Source organism: Carcharhinus amblyrhynchos, chromosome 19 (assembly GCF_965287045.1).
Source record: "Carcharhinus amblyrhynchos chromosome 19, sCarAmb.v2.hapA, whole genome shotgun sequence".
In the NCBI taxonomy this organism is placed as follows: Eukaryota; Metazoa; Chordata; class Chondrichthyes; order Carcharhiniformes; family Carcharhinidae; genus Carcharhinus; species Carcharhinus amblyrhynchos.
This window is the reverse complement of record NC_137342.1, coordinates 6,131,806-6,153,903: the sequence shown is the minus strand read 5'-3', so window position 1 is coordinate 6,153,903 and position 22,098 is coordinate 6,131,806. Positions and strand designations below refer to the sequence as shown.

Sequence of the window (22,098 nt, the reverse complement as noted above, 5' to 3'; positions counted from 1 at the left end):
GCTGCCTCGCTAAATATTTTTAAGACGCGGGTTGATGGGTTTTTGATAAGCGAGGGGATTAAGGGTTATGGGGAGAGGGCGGGAATGTGGAACTGAGCCACGACAGATCAGCCATGATCTTATTGAATGGCAGGGCAGGCTCGAAGGGCTAGATGGCCTACTCCTGCTCCTATTTCTTATGTTCTTATGGCCTTCTTCTGTACTACAGGGATTCTATGATTATATGAGAATGGCTCAAATTAATCTAATGTCAGGCAATACAGATTGATCAAGGGAAACAGATTTTAATGGCAACAAAAGTCAAGGAATTAACTAGATGATTACCCTAGATGAAGGATTCAAACTGGCTGAACTTTGCCTCGTGTATATATGGGATGAGGTTACAAGTTTGTACTGGATGAGGGATCACATGACAGCAGGTTATAGGCCAACAGGTTTATTTGACATCATAAATAAACCCAATGGGCTACAACCTGGTATTATGTGACCTCTCATCTTCTCCCATGCCAGCATCTCCACATCAAGTTTGTACAAAGCAGTAGCTTACCACAAGTACCTCAAATCTTGAAGTGTATTTGGTTAAATGACTGGATGAAGTCACCACAGACAATGGCAAAACAAAACTGCATACAATTTATTTTAACCAAAGCCCCATTGCTGCTCTATTTGGATTGAATCTTCAATCTAAATAGTAAGAAGTCTCTTAACACCAGGTTAAAGTCCATAGGTTTTTTTTGGAATCACAAGCTTTCGGAGCACTCTCCGTCAAGTGAGTGGTCCACTCACCTGATGGAGTACTGCCTGAAAGCTCATGATTCCAAATAAACCTGTTGGACATTAACCTGGTGTTAAGAGACTTCTTACGGTGCCCATCCCAGCATCTACATAATCTAAATAGGTCACTGATTAAACCAATTGAGATTCCATGGTTGATGTCCAAGGTTTAAAGATTCTGATGAGCTCTCTAACAACTATTTCTCTTCAAAATGAAGCTTCTATATGTTGGGAAGGTGAAGTAACCTAAACAGTGGCCTGAAGACCTTGCAGTATTAAGTGATTTGTTAAACACAGATCATTATTTGTCAAACAAATATGCTTAGGCCTCCATTTCAATAAACTTTAGTTCTCTTAAACAGGAATAGGCCATCAGCCTTTGAACTAGTTTTGCATTCACTTTAAGAACATAAGAAATAGGAGTAGGCCATCTAGCCCTTCGAGCCTGCCCCGCCATTCAATAAGATCATGGCTGATCTGTCGTGGCTCAGTTCCACATTCCCGCCCTCTCCCCATAACCCTTAATCCCCTATAATTTGTATAACATCTCAATTTACTGGTCTTTGACACCCCCGGCAAACAAGTATTAATCTTATTCAATTTCAATTGACACAGGAACCAGAGCATTTTGAGTGAGGAGGAAAGAGCAATGCTCCAAATCGTCACAACTACATGGCAATAGTGCTATCTGCTTCATTTCAAGAGTCTGACTGGTAAAGTGAAGCCTCATGTATTCCAAAGGAAACTTGAAATAAATGTAAACATCTTTAGATGCCCCTCAACATTCTAAAGTAACATAAGCCATAATTTAAGATTTGGTTTTCTGGAGAATCCATGCTGTACCTGCTTTCAAGACCAATGTTTCTATCTGAGATGTGCCCAATCTGAGATGTGATCAATAAGACCTAGACAATATCTGCACTTTGCCTGATTCTGAATTACTTCCCAGTTGTCAGTCCATGACCATCTCAAAATCTAACCATCACCCCATAACGTTCAATTTCCGGCACTGAAATCTCTCGCTATTAATACCTTGGGGGTTATCACTGATCAGAAGGTGAACTGGACAAGCTATATAAATAATGTGTCCAAAGGGTGCATGACTCAATTTGACTAAGGATCTTCTTAAATGCAGACCACTTTGTATTTTTCGGTCCTAAAGATAGTGTTGTCCCACACAATAGCTTCATTATGTCTGTCTATGTGGACACCCAACCCCATTCCTAATCAAAACATCTCAAATCTAATGACTTGCACTTGACAGAACTCAGGTTTGCCTACTTAATCCATTTATGCTCTGCAATTGCACACCTTCAATAAAACTGTCTCCCAAACTTAGATATCAAGTCCCTATTCTTTTAAAGCCATCTAAATGCAAGCCAAAAGTCACAGTACAGATCACAGCGAAAACCTTTTACAGCAGAGTACATTCTATTCATTCCTATTTTCTGGCTCCTACCTCACAATTTCCAATTCAATGTGCTTATATTTAAGCTATTTTCTGTGGAAAATTAAATACCTTCTGGAAATTCATATGGACAACATGCACAGACACCACATCTCAATTAGTCAGCCATTAACTACCCTTCACAAATCTATGCTGAGTAATCAGTTCATTCTTACTCAAGTGTTCAAGTTGATTCCCTCCCACCAGACAGTTTTCCAATCCAAGTAGTGCCTAATTCTTTAGAGTTAAAAATGACTAGCAGTGCAATTTCTTCACCTAATACTGATAAGAACACAAGAAATAGGAGCAGGAGTAGGCCATCTAGCCCTTCAAGCCTGCCTCGCCATTCAATAAGATCATGGCTGATCTGTCGTGGCTCAGTTCCACATTCCCGCCCTCTCCCCATAACCCTTAATCCCCTCACTTATCAAAAACCCATCAACCCGCATCTTAAAAATGGAAATCAAGCCAGACATTCATTATTTTCTAAAATTCAAATCCATTGATCCATTAATACACATGCAATTCTTACCATTTGTTTCATCAAGCACTCTCTGCCGATCACGAAGAACAGGTTCAACTACTGCTGGACTCAACATGCCACTTCTGAACTGATATTCACTACATCCAGGCACTCCATAATACCCAATGTCTGAAGAACCTAATAAAGCCCCATACTCTCCACACCCAGGCAATCTGTAAAATTCAGGGAAGGAGCTTTCCCCTGTCTGCAGGGAATACAAAAAGCAAAAGTTACAATTAGTTTCAGACTACCAAGACCACATTTGTCCTTACAGATGGCAAGTTCAGTTAAAGATTTGTCACGTTAGTACAATGAAAAGTATTGTTTCTTGCACACTATATAGACAAAGCATATTGTACGTAAAGGAGGGTGTAGAATGTAGTAATATGGTCATAGCCAGGGTGTAGAAAGATGAACTTAAATGGAAAAGACTGACGGCAGCAGGGAAGAAGCTGTTCTTGAATTGGTCGGCACACATTACCAGACGACTTCTTTTTCCTGATGGAAGAGAACATGCTCAGGGTGTGCTCAGGATCTGCTCAGAATCCTCGCTCAAAATTGGATGACAGCCAGTCATCTCAGCTGTGGAACATGCCAGCCTGTAACTGTGTTACCTGTTGCAGGTACAGGTACAAGGCCAGAATTCAAGACCGACTGCTTTCAGAATGGCTGGGTGGGAAGAAAGATACAATAGCAATTCACTTACTGCAGAGGCTAGTCTTGCATTTTCAGATTGATGAGCTTCCATGTCAAATTGTGCCTGCCAAAACACAGCATTTAGTTGTTAAACTGTAGATATTTTAACAGCAATAGGAGAACACATACACATGACAAGTTGACAGTGAAGAAAGGGCAATACTTAATGTAAAACTTTAGAAAATGGATGGCAGAAGGAATTAGTGACTATTAAATATATTTTTCTTTGGTGTTATTCACCAAGCTTTTATAAATGAAGAGGCCTAACCAGCAAGTGTTGATTTTGGATACAGCACTTCAGAAAAAAAAAAGTGGATGAAAGCCTGGAAGAGGCTGCTGAGATGATTTACCAGTGTACAAGGGATGAAGAGTTTCAGTATTTTTCAGAGACTGGAGATGCTGGGTTTGTGTTTAAATCAAGACTTAATATCCCTTCAAAATTATGAAACATTTTGATAAGCTTTCCACTGCTAGTGGTGTCAGTAATCAAGCAGATTTTAAAGTTTATTAGCTCACAAATAGGCTTACATTAATGCTGCAATTAAGTTAGTGAAAAACCTTAGCAATATCAGTTAGAATTTTCCTGGAAGCATGGAAGTACATTCAAAACAAAAAGAAGTGTACCAAGACAAAAATTTCAGGGCTGCAGGAACAGAATGGGACAAGACCTAGACAACATCTGCACTTTGCCCGACTCTGAATGTAGCTCCCACTTGTCAGTCCATGATCATAGCTTATGAGGAGAAATTGAATAGACTGGGTCTGTAGTCGTTACAGTTTAGAAGGCTAAGGCGGCGGGGGCGAATCTTACAGACTTACAAGATAATGAAGGGACTAGACAGGGTAGAGGGAGAGAGATTCTTCCCGCTTAGAAAAGGAAAACTAGAGGGCACAGCCTCAAAATAAGGTGGGGGGGAGGGGGTGGGCACGGTTTAGAACTGAGTTGAGGAGGAACCTCTTTACTCAAAGGGTGGTGAATCTCTGGAATTCTCTACCCATTGAAGTGGTGGAGGCTACCTCGCTGAATACATTTAAGTCACAGGTAGATAGGTTTCTGATAGACAAGGGAATTAAGGGTTATGGGGAGAAAGCGGGAAAGTGGAATGATCCACTTCAGATCAGCCCTGATCTTATTGAATGGTGGGGCAGGCTCGAAAGGCTAGATGGCCTACTCCTGCTCCTAGTTCTTATGTTCTTATCTCAGAACTTAACCAGCACCGCATAATATTCAATTTCCGTCACTGAATCTCTACTATTAATACCTTGGGGGTTATCATTGATCAGAAAGTAAATACTGTGGCTACAAGAGCAGATCAGAGGTTAGGAACCCTCAGTGATCAACACCCTAAAGTCCTAGAAAGCACAATCCAGAAGGCACAGTCAGGAGCAATGAAATATTTTCCCCTTGTCTGGATGAGTGCAGCTCCAGCAGCACTCAATCTTGACATCATGCAGGACAAAGGAGAACACTTAGTTGTTTAATTCACTCACTCCACCACTGACTATCTGCACTACAGGAACTCACCAAGACAGCACCTTCCACCAACATCTAGGCCAACTCTTAGAGATGCGCCATAGAAAGCACAGGTTATATCACAGCTTGGTATGGGCTCCTGCTCTGCCCAAGACTGCAAGAAACTACAAAAGGTCATAAATGTAGCCAATCCATCATGCAAACCAGCCTTCCATCCATTGACTGTCTATGCTTCCCGCTGCCTCAGCAAAGCGGCCAGCATAACTAAGGACACCAACCATCCCTGACATTCTTCTGCAGCCTTGCCAGGAAAAAGTTACAAGCCTGAGGTCACATACCAACTGACTCTAGAACAGCTTCTTCCCTGCTGCTGTCAGACTTTTGAATGGACCTACCTTGCATTGAGTTGATCTGTCTCTACACCGTAGCTATGAGGTGTAACACTACATTCTCTCATTTCCTTCAATAAACAGTATTCTTTGTCTGTATAGCGTGCAAAAGATAATACTTTTCACTATGCTAGTACAGGTGACAATAAATCAAATCAAAATGGGCAGTAGATGCATGGAAATTCTGTCACACACCATCCTGACTTGGAAATGTTCCTTCACTATTGCCTTTAACAGCACTATGGATGTAGCTGCATCACAGGGACTGCAGCAGTCCAAGGCAGCAGCTGTCACCAGCTTCGAGGACAATTAGTGATGGGCAATAAATGCTGATTTAAGCAGCAAAACCCCCGTCCCTTGAATTAATTAAAAGCGATGCAAGATGGAGTGAATGCCTTATCTTTGCTTATGATTTTATAATTGTTTCAAACTATACCTACACAAGGGCCAGAGGTTCTCACAATGAATTATTTAAGAATTGGACAATTGGTCTATCGTGAATAACATTAGATGGATTTCTAATAGATTTGGGAATCAATGCCTGCAATTCAGTTTTGTGTGGATAATCTGGGAACACTCAAGATTTGATACACTTCATTCTATGTGAAAATGCAAGGAACCTAGAAAAAGGGTGAAGAAAAGCAGATACAAGTCATTCATCTGTTCCTAGCTGAAGATGCATGGTCTGAGGAAAGGAGGAGATTTAAAGATGCAGCAGACTGGAGACAGTTGCAAACTTGGGTAGGAATTCTGCATTCTATTCTTACCATTATTAAGTCATTTTGTGACAAACCTAATCTGTACATAGTCACAGATGTAGGCCAAGTATGAAAGATCAGGGTTTGAGGTACAAACAATCCCTAAAGTAGCTGTGTTCTAGTGAAGTTACTCACGTACCTGGAGCTGCCTGGCAAATGCCTCATCCTCTTCAAGTTGTGCAAAACGAACAAACCTATCAGTTGAATCATCATCATCATCAACCACGATTACTGATGGTTCCCATTGCTCTCTTGGGAGTGCTTAAAACAAAAAAAAGGAGGGAAAAATTAAAAAAATCAGCAGATATGGAAACATGAGCAGAGTATCAGCAGTTCCAATTTTACACTTCATGAGTCAAATTAAAATGTTTTGTGAATGCCATGCAGTAGTGAGAGCCCTCATACTCAGTGATATACCCTTACAAAGGGAAGGCATCTCTGGGTACTACAGTCAGTAAGAAGACTCACAACACCAGGTTAAAGTCCAACAGGTTTATTTGGTAGCCAATGCCACTAGCTTTTGGAGTACTGCTCCTTCATCAGGTGAGTCAAGGTGAGGCGCTCCAAAAGCTAGTGGCGTTTGCTACCAAATAAACCTGTTGGACTTTAACCTGGTGTTGAGAGTTTTCTTACTGTATTATGGACAGAACCAGATAACTCTGATGGCCAAAGTTCAAATTCCACCTTCAGGGAAGAAAATCTGATTTTGCACTACTGCGTCTCACTACCAGGGACTCAGGTTTGATTCTAGTCTTGGATGACAGTCTGTGGAGTTTGCACATTCTATCTGCATATGTTCTCAGTTCAAACGTGTACAGTAGGTGGATTAGTCATGGTAAATGCATGGGGTTACGGGGATGGGGAAGGGAGAAGATGCTCTTTAGGAAATTCAGTGCAGACTGGATAAGCCAAATGGCCTCCTTCTGCACTGTAGGGATTCTATGGATCCACTGGCTGATAGCAGAAGTAGCCAAGAGTGTCTACCAACAGCATCTTTCATCCAACAGCCCAAGCAGATGTTAGCTCAGCTCTCAAAGTCCCAATTCATTATTTAATCTCATGATTGGATTGTAGGTAACACCAACTAAATGGTCCATCGTGCTCTGACCCAACTATAAGCTTAACCACAGGAGATTCAGCCAAATGCATCAACTTACTTACAACTTGTCGACACGATGCAACTTGCCAGACCTTGTTAATACATGCACATGTTTCCCATAAGGCTCATATCCTGGTCAAACTGACTCCACACTTTTCATATATATGGAAGTCTATCTGTAACTCCAAGCACCTATTCCACAGCCAGCAACTTTCAACCACAAAATGGAGCTCAGAAATATTAACTCTAGTATTGCTGTGATCAGGGAGGAAGAGTTGGAGCCACTGAAACGTGACAGTAGGGGGGCACAATTGCACAGCAGCTGGTCATCAAGTCAGTTAATAAGTGTATCAAATGGATATGGATCAAAGTCGGCGCAACATCGTGGGCCGAAGGGCCTGTTCTGCGCTGTAATGTTCTATGTTCTATATGTTCTAAATGCTGCTGAGTTATAGATCAGCCATGATCTAACTGAAATGATAGATCAGGTTGGGAATAAAGTTCAGATCATGGGAATTTGACTACCTGTAGTTCAAGTTTTAAAATACTTTTAAGTTGCCACAAATTCCTCACTGTTCCTTGGTTACCCTCAAATAGCACATTTCAGTCTATTGAATAAACCAACTGTAGCCAGCTCTCCCATCAAACTTTAAGCTAATCACAGATAAAATTCTGGATTTAGATTCAGTACAGGAATCAATTTTATCACTTTTTCCCTTCAAAAAGATCTTTTACCCAGACAATATTTAACCCTGCTCCATTACAGAAACACTGGAACTAATCATGCGATCCAGCATTGAATCAACATACTTAGAAAGCAGTCACAAAGCATCCACAAACCCAATCTGCCACACTATCTTCTACCCATTATTTTGTTTAAATTTCCATGATTATTACTGTCCTTGTTACAAGCTCCAATTATTTTTTGCTGTTCAACAGTAGAACCATTACTGAGGCCTATAAACTCCATCCAATGTTTGGTTCATTCCTAATTTCTAACTATATGGATTCCATCTCCTGAATCAGGGCTCTCCGTCTCCTTTTCTAAACTGTTTTTGAAAGGCATCCTCGAATATTTCTCTGAACCAAATGGCCTCTTGCACCCCAACAGTTGTGTCTGTACCAGCTCCCCACCAAAATGAGCATCACAACTTTGTGCTATTTCCCTGTACGTTAATGGAAACAATCACCTAACACCCTCTTAATGCCTTGACTGAATCGGCACAATCACACGTCAGGCAGAAATTCTCAGCGTATTTGCTTCTTTTGCAAATCACCATCTATGCCCTCTCATTCTTGATCACTGAGTACAAATGGTGTCTCCACATCTACTCTGTGCAGCTCCCTCAATTTTGAACATCAGCTTTCCTCAGCTTTCTTCCAATGAGAACAGTCCCAACCTCTCCAATCTACAACTGGTTTCAAGGACGAGAAATGTCAATCTCCAATTCAGTCACACCTTTCCTGCAGTGTGGCACCCACTCAGTTCAAAGGCAATTAGAGATGGGACAGCAATACCAATCCCAACCCAGATAGAGTGGAACCCACCCAAACAGAACTCTTATAAAAGCAAAATAAACAGAAAATGCTGAATAAACAGGTCTGCTAGTGTCTGTGGACAGAGAGCAAAGAAAGGTCTTTTCTACCTGTTCCACACATGCAGCCAGATCAGAGTTTATTTCAGCACTGTTTTTATTCCAACAGCTTTAAATCACTGTAGTAACTCATGACACAAGTGGCCTGCAATTAAATGCACTTTTTAGGGACCCACAAATCAGTAATGAGCAGCTCACAGTAATATTCAAGCATTCCAAGAGTGTCAGTATTGGAAGTTATAATCAAAGGATAGCAAAAGTTGCATCTCTACTGTGATTGCAATTTGATTTCCAAATTGATCGCTTCCCTTCGTTAGTAGCCACAAGATTGGTAAGGAAATTGAGAATTTAAAAACATAGTTGAAATATGGAATCCTACCACAATCTTTAATCTATTTAAGTAGCCATTTTTGCTTGATTTATAGATTTATTTAAGAGGACATGGAGAGTGATCAAGAGAGTGAATTAGGCCAAGTGGCTCATGAAGAAAACACATGACCTGATGGGTTGAATGGTCTTGTTTTATGCAGTTATTTGGATTAGAGTTCAAAATCGTATTAATTAGAAAACTCCCACAACACTAGGCAAATTTCCGTACCGATACAGGAACCTACCTACTGTTTCATCGTCATCCAGGAGATCGATCCATTCACTTGCACCATTTGCTAAACTAGCCAGTGAGCAGTTTGGAGAAGATGCTGCAGATTTCAAAGCAGAGGCGATTGCAAAACCACTTGCACACAGATCAAAAGCAGAGGGTGTCTGTACTGAATCTGTGCTTCCGTTTTCCTTCAAACGTGCGGATAATGAAGAACTTCGCGAATTTGAACAGCTGGCAGCTGACAAACTTTCTGAACTTGATTTTGCTCTTTTCATAGCTGGAGAATGGCGAGAGTTGCAGACAGTTGAAGGGGAATAACGAGATGTGGCAACACAACAGCTTGTTTTAACAGGAGAAGCACTGGAATCTCGGGACTTAGAAAATAGTTTTGACTCTGCAGCAGATATTTTTGCAGGCAATCTTTTGGTAGTAGCAATTTTTGTAGCCTTTACTCTTTTTGATTTTTGGGAAGATTCCTTTTGCTTTGGCTTTAAAGACACAGGGCTATTTAGCAGCAAGCAGGAAGGAAGGGCTTCGCTGTCTTCTACAAATAACCTCTTGGCGTGTTTTTCTGGTGGCCGAGTCACGGCACTATTTGTCATTACAAGATGCTTCTTTGGTGGATGGGTAGTGGTCCGTGCAACCTAAAATAGCAAAGTTCAAGTGAAAAACACAGCAATTAATATTTCTGCACGAAGATATGGCAATCCCTGTTACAACAAGTGACACTGCAAACTTATAAGAGCCAATTCCTTAACTTCAGTTAAAGCCAGGCCAGTGACCTTCCAAAAAATATCACTGCAGTTTTAAGAAGGTCACATTTACAACCCAAATCAGTCAGTCAGCAAGGTATGCACCTTTTCTCGTCCTGTGTACATACCACGCAGGAGTGAAGGTAAAGATTGCTTTCCTTCGTATGGTGCAGGGTGGACACTCAATCCTGCTAATGGCAGTGGAGCTCCATCTAGTGCTGAAGCCAAGAACTGGTGAATTTAATATGAAGGGAAATGTCAAAACTCAGTAGATGAGGTACGATATTCAGCTGAATCAAGTGGGGTGAGCAACAGGTGGCATGAAAGGAAACGTTGCCCACCATGGTACTTAACCTTGAATGAGTCCCGGTCCAGAAGAAAATAGTAGCTAGTGAAATGTTTATCAAACAGGTGTCTCCAAAACAGAGTGGCAGCACATGAATAAGTGGCAGTCACCGGCTTAGATGGAATTGGCAAAGCACAGACTCTTAGCAGTGTAGAGGATCAGAAGGACCTTGGAGTCCGGGTCCATAGCACTCTTAAAAATCGGCCTCATAGGTGAAGGATGTGGTCAAGAAGGCGTATGGTGCACTGGCCTTCATCAATCGAAGGATTGAGTTCAGGAGGCAGAAGATAATGCTACAGCTTTATAAGACCCTAGTCAGACCCACTTGGAGTACTGTGCGCAATTCTGGTCACCTCATTACAAGAAAGATGTGGAAGCTATTGAAAGGGTGCAGAGGAGATTTACAAGGGTGTTGCCTGGATTGGGTGGCATGCCTTATGAGGATAGGTTGAGGGAACTCGGTCTTTTCTCCCTGGAGAGACGAAGGATGAGAGGTGACCTGATAGAGGTTTATATGATGTTGAGAGGTATAGATCAGGTGGATTTTCAGAGGCTATTTCCCAGGGCTGAAATGGTCGCTATGAGAGGACACAGGTTTAAGGTGCTGGGGAGGTACAGAGGAGATGTCAGGGGTAATTTTTTCACTCAGAGGGTAGTGAGTGAGTGGAATCGGCTGCCATCAGTGGTGGTGGTGGAGGCAAACTCATTGGGGTCTTCAGAGACTTCTGGAGAGTACGTGGGATTTAATGGGATTGAGGGTTATAGGTAGGCCTAGTAGGTAGGGATATGATAAGGTAGGTAAGGGCATGTTTGTGCTGTAGTTTTTCTATGTTCTATTCTACAGCTGCCAGTGCAGGGAGGGTTAGCTTTCCTCCGAACATGCAGGCAGATTGCCAGGTAGATCTGCATTTACTAAAGATAGCATTGAGCATCAGGTAAGTTCAGAGGATCTTTTGAATATCTAAGTACTACTAAACTTGTCCCAAAACACATGTTCACCCAAGTAATGAGAGTCTTGATTAGTAATCCATTTGAATAGGAATTAAGATAACTATTGGCCCAGCTTTGATATCAAACTACCAACCCAGAGCTAAAAACTTGGATATTTATACCTTCATGCATGTCTAGAATTCACCCAAATCAAAACACTATGCCAAATTGCCCTGTTTCAGTGACCAGCAACTGCACTGCAGAGTATGGGAAAAGCAAAAGGACGAGTGACCAGGTTTGAAGAGATTACAGTGGAGAGATAAATACTGATCAGTACATTGGGAGAATTTGCCAGCTCTTCAAATAGCGAAGTAGCCTTATAGGTCCAGTGAGAGATAAAACTTTGGTTTACTAGCTCAACCAAACACCCTTGGAATTACTTTGCCCGTCAACTCCTTGAAAGCAGAGTCACAGGTGGACAGAGTGGTGAAGGCAGCATTTGGCATGCTTGGTTTCATCGATCAAAACACTGAATACAGGAGTTGGGACGTCTTGTTGAAGTTGTACAAGACATTGGTAAGGCCATACTTGGAATACTGTGTGCAATTCTGGTCATCCTATTATAGAAAGGATAATATTAAACTAGAAAGTGTGCAGAAAAAAATTACTAGGGTGCTACAGGGACTTGATGGATTGAGTTAAGGAGAGGCTGGATAGACTGGGACTTTTTTCTCTGGAGCGTAGGAGGCTGAGGGGTAACCTTATAGAGGTCTATAAAATAATGGAGGGGCACAGACAAGGTAGATAGTCAATTTCTTTTCCCAAAGGTAGGGGAGTCTAAAACCAGAGGGCATAGGTTTAAGGTGAGAGGGGAGAGACACAAAAGTGTCCAGAGGGGCAATTTTTTCCACAGAGGGTGGTGAGTGTCTGGAACAAGCTGCCAGAGGTAGTAGTAGATACGGGTACAATTTTATCTTTTAAAAAACATTTAGATAGTTACACGGGTACAATGGATATAGAGGGATACGGGCCAAATGCAGGCAATTGGATTAGTTTAGGGGTTTAAAAAAATAAGGGTGGCATGGACAAGTTGGGCCAAAGGGCATGTTTCCATGCTGTAAACATCAATAAACTTTGATGATGCACTTGGGTCTAGAGTGCAGCTTGTACTCAACTGTGATTCAAATGGGATGACAATTTGTGAAACTGGATTGTACTTGCAGCACAGAAACAAGCTACTTGGCAAACTGTTCATGCTATTGCTTATGTAGCATTGAATCTTCAAAAATATCCTTCAATCCTTTCCCCCAGGCATTTTTATAAAAGTCCACCTGGATAAGTTTTGCAATCTGAATTTGGCTAGGCTGAGCAGGTACGATTCAACTGATCCACTAGGGAGTTTTTATCAAATGAAGTTTAAAAATACAGTTAACGTATCGAAATTTTAGCAATGAAACTTTTACCAATTACAGACAAGAGAAACAACCATATTGTATAGAGACAGCAGATCTCTATGTCAAAACAAAAAATGAGTCCTTAGATTCTTCTGGGAGGAACTACCTGACTGACTTGTCACTCTTCCCCCTCAATGCAGGGTCATCAAAAAAAAAAATCCCAAGAAAGTACCCAATTAAAAACAAAAAAAACCATTTAAAATAAAGCAGCAGCAATAAAAGGATTTTTAGCAGAAAGAGGGCAATGAAACCGAGGCCTGATTAGAACCGCAGAGAACACAATTTAAAAAAAAAGGTGCACAAGTGTCACAATTCTAAATTAGTAGGAGACATGTCTCCCTAAGTCCCTATTGGATTTATGTTAACCTCTCCTGTCAAATGATGTCTATAAAACTGCCATCAAATCAACCCTTGTCTTTGCCATAAAAACAATCCCAGTCTATTCAGTCTTTGATAGATTTGCATAACATTTGGTTTGATACAAAAATTAGTCTCAGGAGGAATTGTTTATTAGAAATAAGATACAGATTTAAATGGGTTTAAATTTAGTGTTTGTGCAAGTAAAACTAGTAAAGGTGTATATATGGGAGTTTTGGCTTTAGTGCAAACTGTGTCTACTATACAGGTGTGAAAAGTAAACAAGGAAAAATATTGCTTCGGAACCAGAGGCACCTAGTGTAGGAAGACTTTGAGAATGTTTAATTGAAGTCACAGTACAACAAGTTTCACATCACCAGTTTCAAGTCCAGCAGTTTACTTAGCATCACAAGCTTGGAGCGCTATGCCTTCATCAGATGGATGGCCTGAAGCAGTATTTCCAAAAGGCTTGTGATACCAAATAAACCTGTTGGACTTTAATTTAGTGTTGAGAATTCTTACTGTACCTACCCCAGTTCAACGCCAGCGTCTCCACATATTGAATTCATAGTGAAAGGAAGTTAGAGAGCGAGTAGCTCAACTTTGCTATAAGAAAAGCCATACCATGGAGTAATAGTTACCAAGACTAATGCCAGAAACTTCAAGAATAGCTAATTAAGGAAATTACAGAAAAGAAGGTTCTAATTCGTCTGAAGGAACAGGAACTAGAACAGCGAATCGTTCAGTGACAAGAGACAAGGCTGAGAAGTTGGCTGGTGAGAAGCCAGAAAGAAATCTGAATTTATACTAGCTCGTGATATGGAGAGACACTAACTGAAATAGTTGTGGTGCAATTGGTGGCTAGATTTCAGAGTTTGTGTAAAAGCATTCAAAAATAATTCTGAAAAGGTGTTGGAAGACCTGGAGGTGAACCTTTGTAAAAAAAAAATGGAGCAGAAGCTTTGTTTAGAAAGAAAGTTGGAAAACCAGGAGGCGATGAAAACAGCTGATGGAAAGCATTGCAGTTTGAGTGTGGAGGTTGGAAACACATGACAACTATTGAAGAGAGGTGGGGGAGGAATTCAAGAACAAGTCCACAAGAAAACATTTGAACTGCATCTGCCAATTGGTTCCAGGGTGGGATGTTATCCCTGAAATCAGTGTACATTTGTGAAGATATATGAGTGAAGGAGTATATTCTAACCAAACATTTCATGTTTAATAAATACTATTTCTTGTCAAAAACCAAATGCAGACTTATGACTTTGTTCCTTCATGAGCCAGCGTTCCATTCTGGGGCCTTCCCACCCAGTCACAACACCATCTGGAATCATACCTCTAGCACACTTAAATATTTCCCATTTGTAAGGACCTCTGCTCTGTGGCCAATTAATCAGCACTATCTGCACCACAAGTTTTCTTCCACTACCCCAGTTAGACATTTTCAAATGGATATGTGGCACACCTTTCCTACCAAAATGCATACTATGTTTATCTACATTGTTCCAGTACTCCAGCTACTCAATTTGATGCTGTCCACAAATGTGGAAAATTGGCATTAAATTTGATTAGAATCCAAATAGTTCATAAAAAATCTCAGCCCTGATCCTTCCAGAATGTTTCTTCTGCTTTTTGTCATCCTGGCATGCTTAAAAAGCAGCCAGTTTGGAAAAGTCTTCCTGGGACCCACTCCCTCTTTGGGTGTGGGATTGTGGCACCCCCTATCCAATACGGCGTACACTTAGTCCCACAGCTCAGGGTATCTGAAGAAATGTTCAATATATCCACAAAAAAAATGCTAATTTTCATGGCATTTATCCAAAATAATTTAAAACTTCTGATGTTGCAATGCCTTGTAAACCTTAAGGTTTATACAGATTTCAGCAACTAGATACTGAAGCATAATCTTATTTACTGAAAAAGCTTAATCCATGTTTAGAAACTGAGAAAGTTGGGGGAGGAGGAGGAGGAGGAAAGAACTAAACAGAAACAACTGCTGTGATTATACTATGCTGTCAAATAGTATTTCCTGTTAAATGCTGTAACCACATAGATTTCACAAATGCAGAGTTGGCTATCAAATAGAATGCTCTGGTTTACCAAAATAATGTCCAACCAGCAATAGTGAGTGGAAAAGACTGAGGCTTTTTTCTTATCTAAAAACATTTTAATGACAAAGCAAAAATTCAATCATAGCTTGACTAGATGTTAGCAGTTTTGCATAAACAAATAAGGATGCACAAACAGGAGGTTTGTTAGAACAGTCTAAAGTTGCTGCAGTTGCAAAGGATTAATTTCTTTCAGAATGTTTTTATGAAGCAAAGCCATAATTTTTTTTAAAGTGGCATTTGGCTTTTTGGCTAAAATGCAAATTAGATTGAGCCTTGGAGAAGGTGCGGCGCCTACTCCAATCAGCTTGGATCGTGTAGATCAAACACAAGACAGGAAGTGAGAGGCCTGTCTTGTCAGCTTGGGTTGGGAATGTCTCACTTGCTGAGCCATTGAATTGGACTTTGGTTTATATCCTATTCAGTCCAATCAAAAAAAAATCCACAAAAAGGTAATTACCGACTAGCAATGCAATAGACAGGGCACAGGGAATAGATGAAAAAGCTTTTCGGGTTCTAGAAAAAGCTTTTCTTATGTCAGGGAGATGGGCTACTTGAGGAAAGCCAGGAGAATGCACTACCACACGTTCCAAGCAAGGTGGGTCTTGCCACAAGCTGAAGTGCACAAGGGGAGGCACAAGACAGGATCTTCCATACACTGTCCTCCTGGAAAGTTGCTTCAACATTAACAAGAGGGCCCAAGAAACTGGTGGCCTCTATACCAGACCAATATTTCATCATGGCTGCTGACAGGAATGAACATAGGAGCTGGTACCAGGCACTGTACCAACCGAGGCGAGTACAAGGAAATTTTTCCTGCAATTAACTAGATTTGGGCAAAAACGGCACCTGGAGTAGTTTTGGTCTCCTTACAAAAGGAAGGATACAACTACCTTTGAGGCAGGTGTAATGAAGGTGTTTTATTTCTGGACAAGAAGATAGCACCAAAGATAAATTGAAGAGGTGGCCAACATTTTAGAAAGAAAAAATGTTCTGCGACCTTATCAGGTCAATACCAAGACGGCATTTTCTTTGGCTGGAGAACCAAGGACTGTATTCCTAATAGCTGACATTATTATTGAGGGGAAATTTCTTCAAACAGATGAGAATCTTTGAAATTCTCTACCCTAGGAAAGTGAGAGATTTTTGGGAACTAAGGAAAATGGGGGAGAAGGGAGGGATGGGGCTGATATAGATATTCTCAGGATTGCCATACTGATCCGCTGGTACTTCCTCAATTTTGCTCCCTTAAAACCAACTAGAGTTGAGCAGAGATGATTTAGCAATCCATTAATAGATCTGGATCTTAGATGTTTGAAACTATCCAGGACAAAGATCCACTTAATTGGCTTTCCTTCCACACTCAATGCCTCTACCACTAATACACAAAACCAGCAGTGTGCATAAAAATGATGCACTGGGGCAGCATAGTGGTTAGCACTGCTGCCTCACAGCACCAGGGATCGGGGTTCGATTCCCAGCTCAGCTCATTATATGGAGTTTGCATGCTCCCCGTGTCCGCGTGGGTTTCCTCCGGGTGCTCCAGTTTCCTCCCACAGTCCAAAGACATGAGGGTGAAGGTGAATTGACTTGAAAAGGCACTGGCGTGTGGCAACTAGAGGAATTTCACAGTAATTTCATTGCAATGTTAATGTAAGCCTCACTTGTGAGGCTAATAAATGAACACCCCAACCTTTTTTCCCCCCTGAAGTCCTTGAACATATTGCCATATTCTTAAGAACCATCTTCCAGCAATTCACAACTTCTGAGATCACGTTTCCCTATCTGCCATAGCCCAAAAAAACAATCCTCAAAGTCCAACTGCTTAATATTCACAACCTACCTGCACATCTCTAGGGCCTTTGACACAGCCAACCAGCACACTTCAGTATTCAGCTCAATAGCCCTCGCTCAGTTGCAGCATTAAATACCCAGTCATGTTAGACTGTCCCCAGAAATTATTCCCCTTCCAACTCTTGTACTATGCAAGTTCTAGCTCCCACCACTTCACTGCAAAACTGTTTGCCAATTTCTTTCATCCTAAAATTAATACCAAAGACACAAGCCTTTGCATCACTCCCAGCCATCACCTCAGGTAAAACTAGAACACCTCAGTATTCAGACTATTCAAGCCTCCCACCCTATATCTTATGTATTAAAGATGCCAGATTGTATCACTTCTTATCCTGTCCAATGTGTCTCGACGCTTTTTTGCCTCCTCATTCCCTGATTCTAATGCTCTCTAACCAAGCTGTGCCATTCACTCTGCATAAATGGGGAAAGACTCGAGGGGAACGCAGAAGCTACACTACAGTACATGTCACTTTATTCAGATCTGCACAAAGACCTATTTATGCATTGTTGGCCTACAGTTCCTGACCCTTCACAATTGAAGGAATTTAAACAAAGTTGAGAATTTTATGGCTCCCTTCACTCATTGCTAATCAACTCCAGGTTTGAAATACCCTTCCCTACAATTGTTCCCTTAATTGACCTCCTGTGCCTCATTCCTTCCCTACAATCCATCCATATATATGAGATATAAAATTGTTTTAAAACAGTTTGAAAACTTTCAGGCAAATACAAAAAGTAAAAACAAAAGAACAGGGCTATGCCACCCATTTCCCTATAGGTTGGTAGTCAGTTGCTCCAACACATTGGCAGTCACAGATCATAGAACCAGTGCAGGAGGCCCTTCAGTTCATCGATACACTTGAAACACTTGAACTCCCACTTAATCCATCTGCAAACCTCCCAGACAGCGCTTCCAGATTGTCATCACCCTTTGGATAAAAAAAGGGTTTTCCTTACATGCCCCCTTAACCTCCTGCCCCTCACGTCTGACCCTTCAACTAAGAGGAATAGCTCCTTATCCACTCTGTCCATGCCCCTCAATCTTGTACATCTTGATCAGGTGGCCGCTCAGTCTTCTCTGTTCCAACAACAAAGCAACTCAATTTTAAGCAATTTCTTGTCATAACTAAATGTTCATCCCAGGCAGCATCCTGGTAAACCTCCTCTGCACCCCCTCCAGTGCAATCGCATACTTCCAATAATGTGGTATCTACAGTGCTCCAGCTGTGGCCTCAGAGTTCTATACAACTCCAACATGACTTCCCTGCTTTTGTAATCTATACCCCAATTGATAAAGGCAAGTGTCATATATGCCTCCTATTATTATGCTCTTCCATCTTCAGATCTGTGGACAAACATGCCAAGGTCCCTTTGTTCACAGAACCTCCTAGTGTCCTACTGTTCCTTTCTTGTCAAAGTATCGTAGAACCCTACAGTGCAGAAAGAGGCCCTTTGGCCCATTGAGTCTGCACCAACCACAGACCCACCCAAGTCCTACCCCCATATCCCTACCTATTTTACCCACTAATCCACGCATCCCGGGACACTAAGGGGCAAATTTAGCATGGCCAATCAACCTAACCCGCACATCTTTGGACTGTGGAAGGAAACCAGAGCACCCAGAGGATACCCATGCAGACACGAGGAGAATGTGCAAACTCCACACAGTGACCCGAGCCAGGAATCGAACCCAGCTCCCTGGAGCTGTGAAGCACTGTGCTACTGTGCCACCCAAAGTACTCCTTCCAAAGTGTAACACCTCACTTTTCAGGATTAAATTCCATCTGCCAATTAGCCACACATTCCATCTAGATCTTCTTGTAGCCCAAGACACACACCTCACCTGTTAAGCTACCCACCCAATCATCCACAAACTTACTAATCCTATCCCCCCACATAGTCAATGTAATTTATATAAATGACAAATAGGGGGCTCACAGGTCCCCATGGTATGCCAGTGGCTTCCAGTTATTAAAGTAGCCATCTATCATCACCCTGTGTCTCCTTCAACTGATGATGTGGAGATGCTGGCGTTGGGCTGGGGTAAACGCAGCAAGAAATCTCACAACACCAGGTTAAAGTCCAACAGGTTTATTTGGTAGCAAATGCCACTAGCTTTCAGAGCGCTGCTCCTTCGTCAGGTAAGTGGAAGTGCTGATCACAAACAGGGCACATATACAGACAAACTCAATTTACAGAATACTGATTGGAATGCGAATCTACATCCGATTATCAGAGAGTTAGTTGAGACGTTAGAAGAAAATAAGAAATCTTGTGGAAAAGTAGAAAAGCAGGAACAAAGGATGAAGTAAATATATTGTCTAAGTCAGTTTAAAGTATATCAAGTCAGTTAAATGCAGTACTGATGTCCACAGAATATAGTGATTTATGAACATCTGATAGTTTGGGATTCTGTAACTGGTTAAAATTATGTACTGCCATCGGAATTTTATGTGCCATCTATTGTTTAAGGTTTGCCAAATATAAAAACACTGCAAAGCTTAACTCAGTTTAAAAATAGAAACAACTTAAAATTAGAAGAGTTTTGATATCACGGTTATGATGTGTAAAGTGGTATGATACAACTGCCACTTGATTATTACATAGTATAGCACTAACATGTAGACCCGAGAATAAAATCAAATCCTGAATAACTTGCACAACACTGCTAAAATGTTGGTGCTAGGCAATTGAATGCACTTTTTTGTAGTTAGGGTAGCAGCATTTTGTGAAGTACAGTAACACAGCACTTGCACGCAAACAAATTAGATATAATGCAAGAGTACATCATATAAAGATTGGAGCAGTATGGCATGTGGTTGTAATGGGGAAAGCGATGTCTTTTGATAGGATTACATACAAACGAGTGGATGTCCAGTTGCAGCCAAAAGGCCAATGCAAAGTGTTATTGGGTTCACACTAAGCTTTCTATGGAAGGGGGATATGTAATTAAATATTTTGCACTATTGACGTATAAGTGAATTGCAAAGGTATTGCCCACTATGCTAATGAGACTAAGAGCTACCACAAACCAGACAACCGGATTAACCCCCTTATGAACTAATGACAGGACGGACGATGCAATTACCAGAAAGCATCATAACAGGTGGGACCGATGTAGGTCCAATAAAAGATAAAATCAGGGGATATGTTTCTAACTAAAAGGGATGCGCAAATTGTTAAAAGGCAATCAGGAAATAGCTTGAAATGCTCCCTGACATCCCAACAGCAGGAATTCGCATCCTAGTGAAAACATTACCTGACAAATCAGGGTTTGCATCAAAATGGAATGGGCCATATGAAATTATAGTTAGTGGAGACACCTGTGCTTGTATAGATATAAGAGGGAAATATATATGGAAACATTGGACACAGCTGAAATTACACAAAGAAAATGAATGAATGAATGACTGAATTAACCAGACTGCTTCCCTCAACACAGGCAAAGACTGCAAGCAAGAGTAACTGGTGCGTTCAGGTTAATAATATAACTTTGAGATTATATAAATTATAGCATTAGGATTGAAGCTTGATCGTTGCAAATATGTAATTGTGTATGTAACTGTACTACTTTGCGTTGTCGTGACTAAATTTGACTGGATGACAATCTATTTTACAAAGCTCACATACATTTACACAGGAATCGAACTGTATGTTACCCTTGAGCTCAGTCGGGAGAAGCCCTATTTGTAGTCACCCCTGGGTAGGCCCTTCATGACTTATATACAGTAGATACATCAGATGCACCCTGTAAGGGACAAACTGGCAAAAATAAAAGAGGTATATAGGGGAGACGTGTGGGACTTGTAAACTTCACAGATCCTGTGTGCAGGGGCTCCAACAGGTGGTAGGAAAAGCTTGTTCAGATATCGCAAGCTATCCACTTTGTTTTACGGGACAGGGATGGGAACATGTCTATGCCTTGGTCCCTAACAATGATTCCTGTGTGCAGACGCAGTGTGTCCATCAACATTGTCAGGTTAATAAGGGACAGTTTACGTGCACTTGTGATGAACAGAAATGTCTAAATGAGACAGCTCATTATCATCGACACGGATGTCATCATCTCATGCAAGAACACCATCCACCAGGTACACAGTACATAATCCTGCAACTCAGCCAATGTTGCCTACCTAATACGCTGCAGGAAAGGATGTCCCAAGGCATGGTACACTGGGGAGACCATGCAGATGCTACAACAGATGAATGAACACCACTCGACGATCACCAGGCAAGACTGTTCTCTTCCTGTTGGGGCACACTTCAGCAGTCACGGGCATTTAGCCTCTGATCTTCGAGTAAGCGTTCTCCAAGGTGGCCTTCACGACACACAATAGCGCAGGGTCGCTGAGCAGAGACTGATAGCCACGTTCCACACACGAGGACCAGGATCTGGGGTTTATGTCACACTATCTGTAACCCCCATGACTTGCCTGAACTTGCAAAATCTCACTAACTGCCCTGTCTGGAGACAGTACACATCTCTAACTTGTGCTTAATGCTCTCTCCACTCACATTGTCTATATCTTCAAGACTTGATTAGCTGTAAAGATTCGCATTCCAATCAGTATTCTGTAAACTGAGTTTGTGTCTTTACATGCCCTGTTTGTGAACAGAACTCCCACTGACCTGACGAAGGAGCAGCGCTCCAAAAGCTAGTGGTATCTGCTACCAAATAAGCCAGTTGGTCTTTAACCTGGTGTCCTGAGTCTTCTTACTGTCCTTCAACTGAGCCATCTTGAGTCCACTTCAAGTTACCTTGTATCCCATGTGATTTTACCTTCTTTATGTGGGGCCTCGTCAAAGGCTTTGCTGAAATCCATATAAACTACACTGGCTATACTACCCTCATGTACACAGCTGGTTACCTCAAGAAATTCAATCAAATTTCATAGAATCATAGAAAAACTACAGCACAAACAGGCCCTTCGGCCCACAAGT

The 22,098-nt window shown here is 41.4% G+C and overlaps 1 protein-coding gene across 1 annotated transcript in view; it reads right to left on the bottom strand.

Moving 5' to 3' along the window:
• LOC145355287 (uncharacterized) overlaps positions 1-22,098 on the bottom strand; it is a 30,917-nt gene that overhangs the window by 3,935 nt on the left and 4,884 nt on the right. The window contains exons 4-7 of the mRNA XM_080207194.1: positions 9,370-10,000; positions 6,201-6,322; positions 3,451-3,504; positions 2,754-2,949 (exon numbers count right to left, since the gene is read on the bottom strand). Coding sequence (XP_080063320.1) covers positions 2,754-2,949; positions 3,451-3,504; positions 6,201-6,322; positions 9,370-10,000 — 1,003 coding nt within the window. The remainder of the gene's footprint in view (positions 1-2,753; positions 2,950-3,450; positions 3,505-6,200; positions 6,323-9,369; positions 10,001-22,098) is intronic.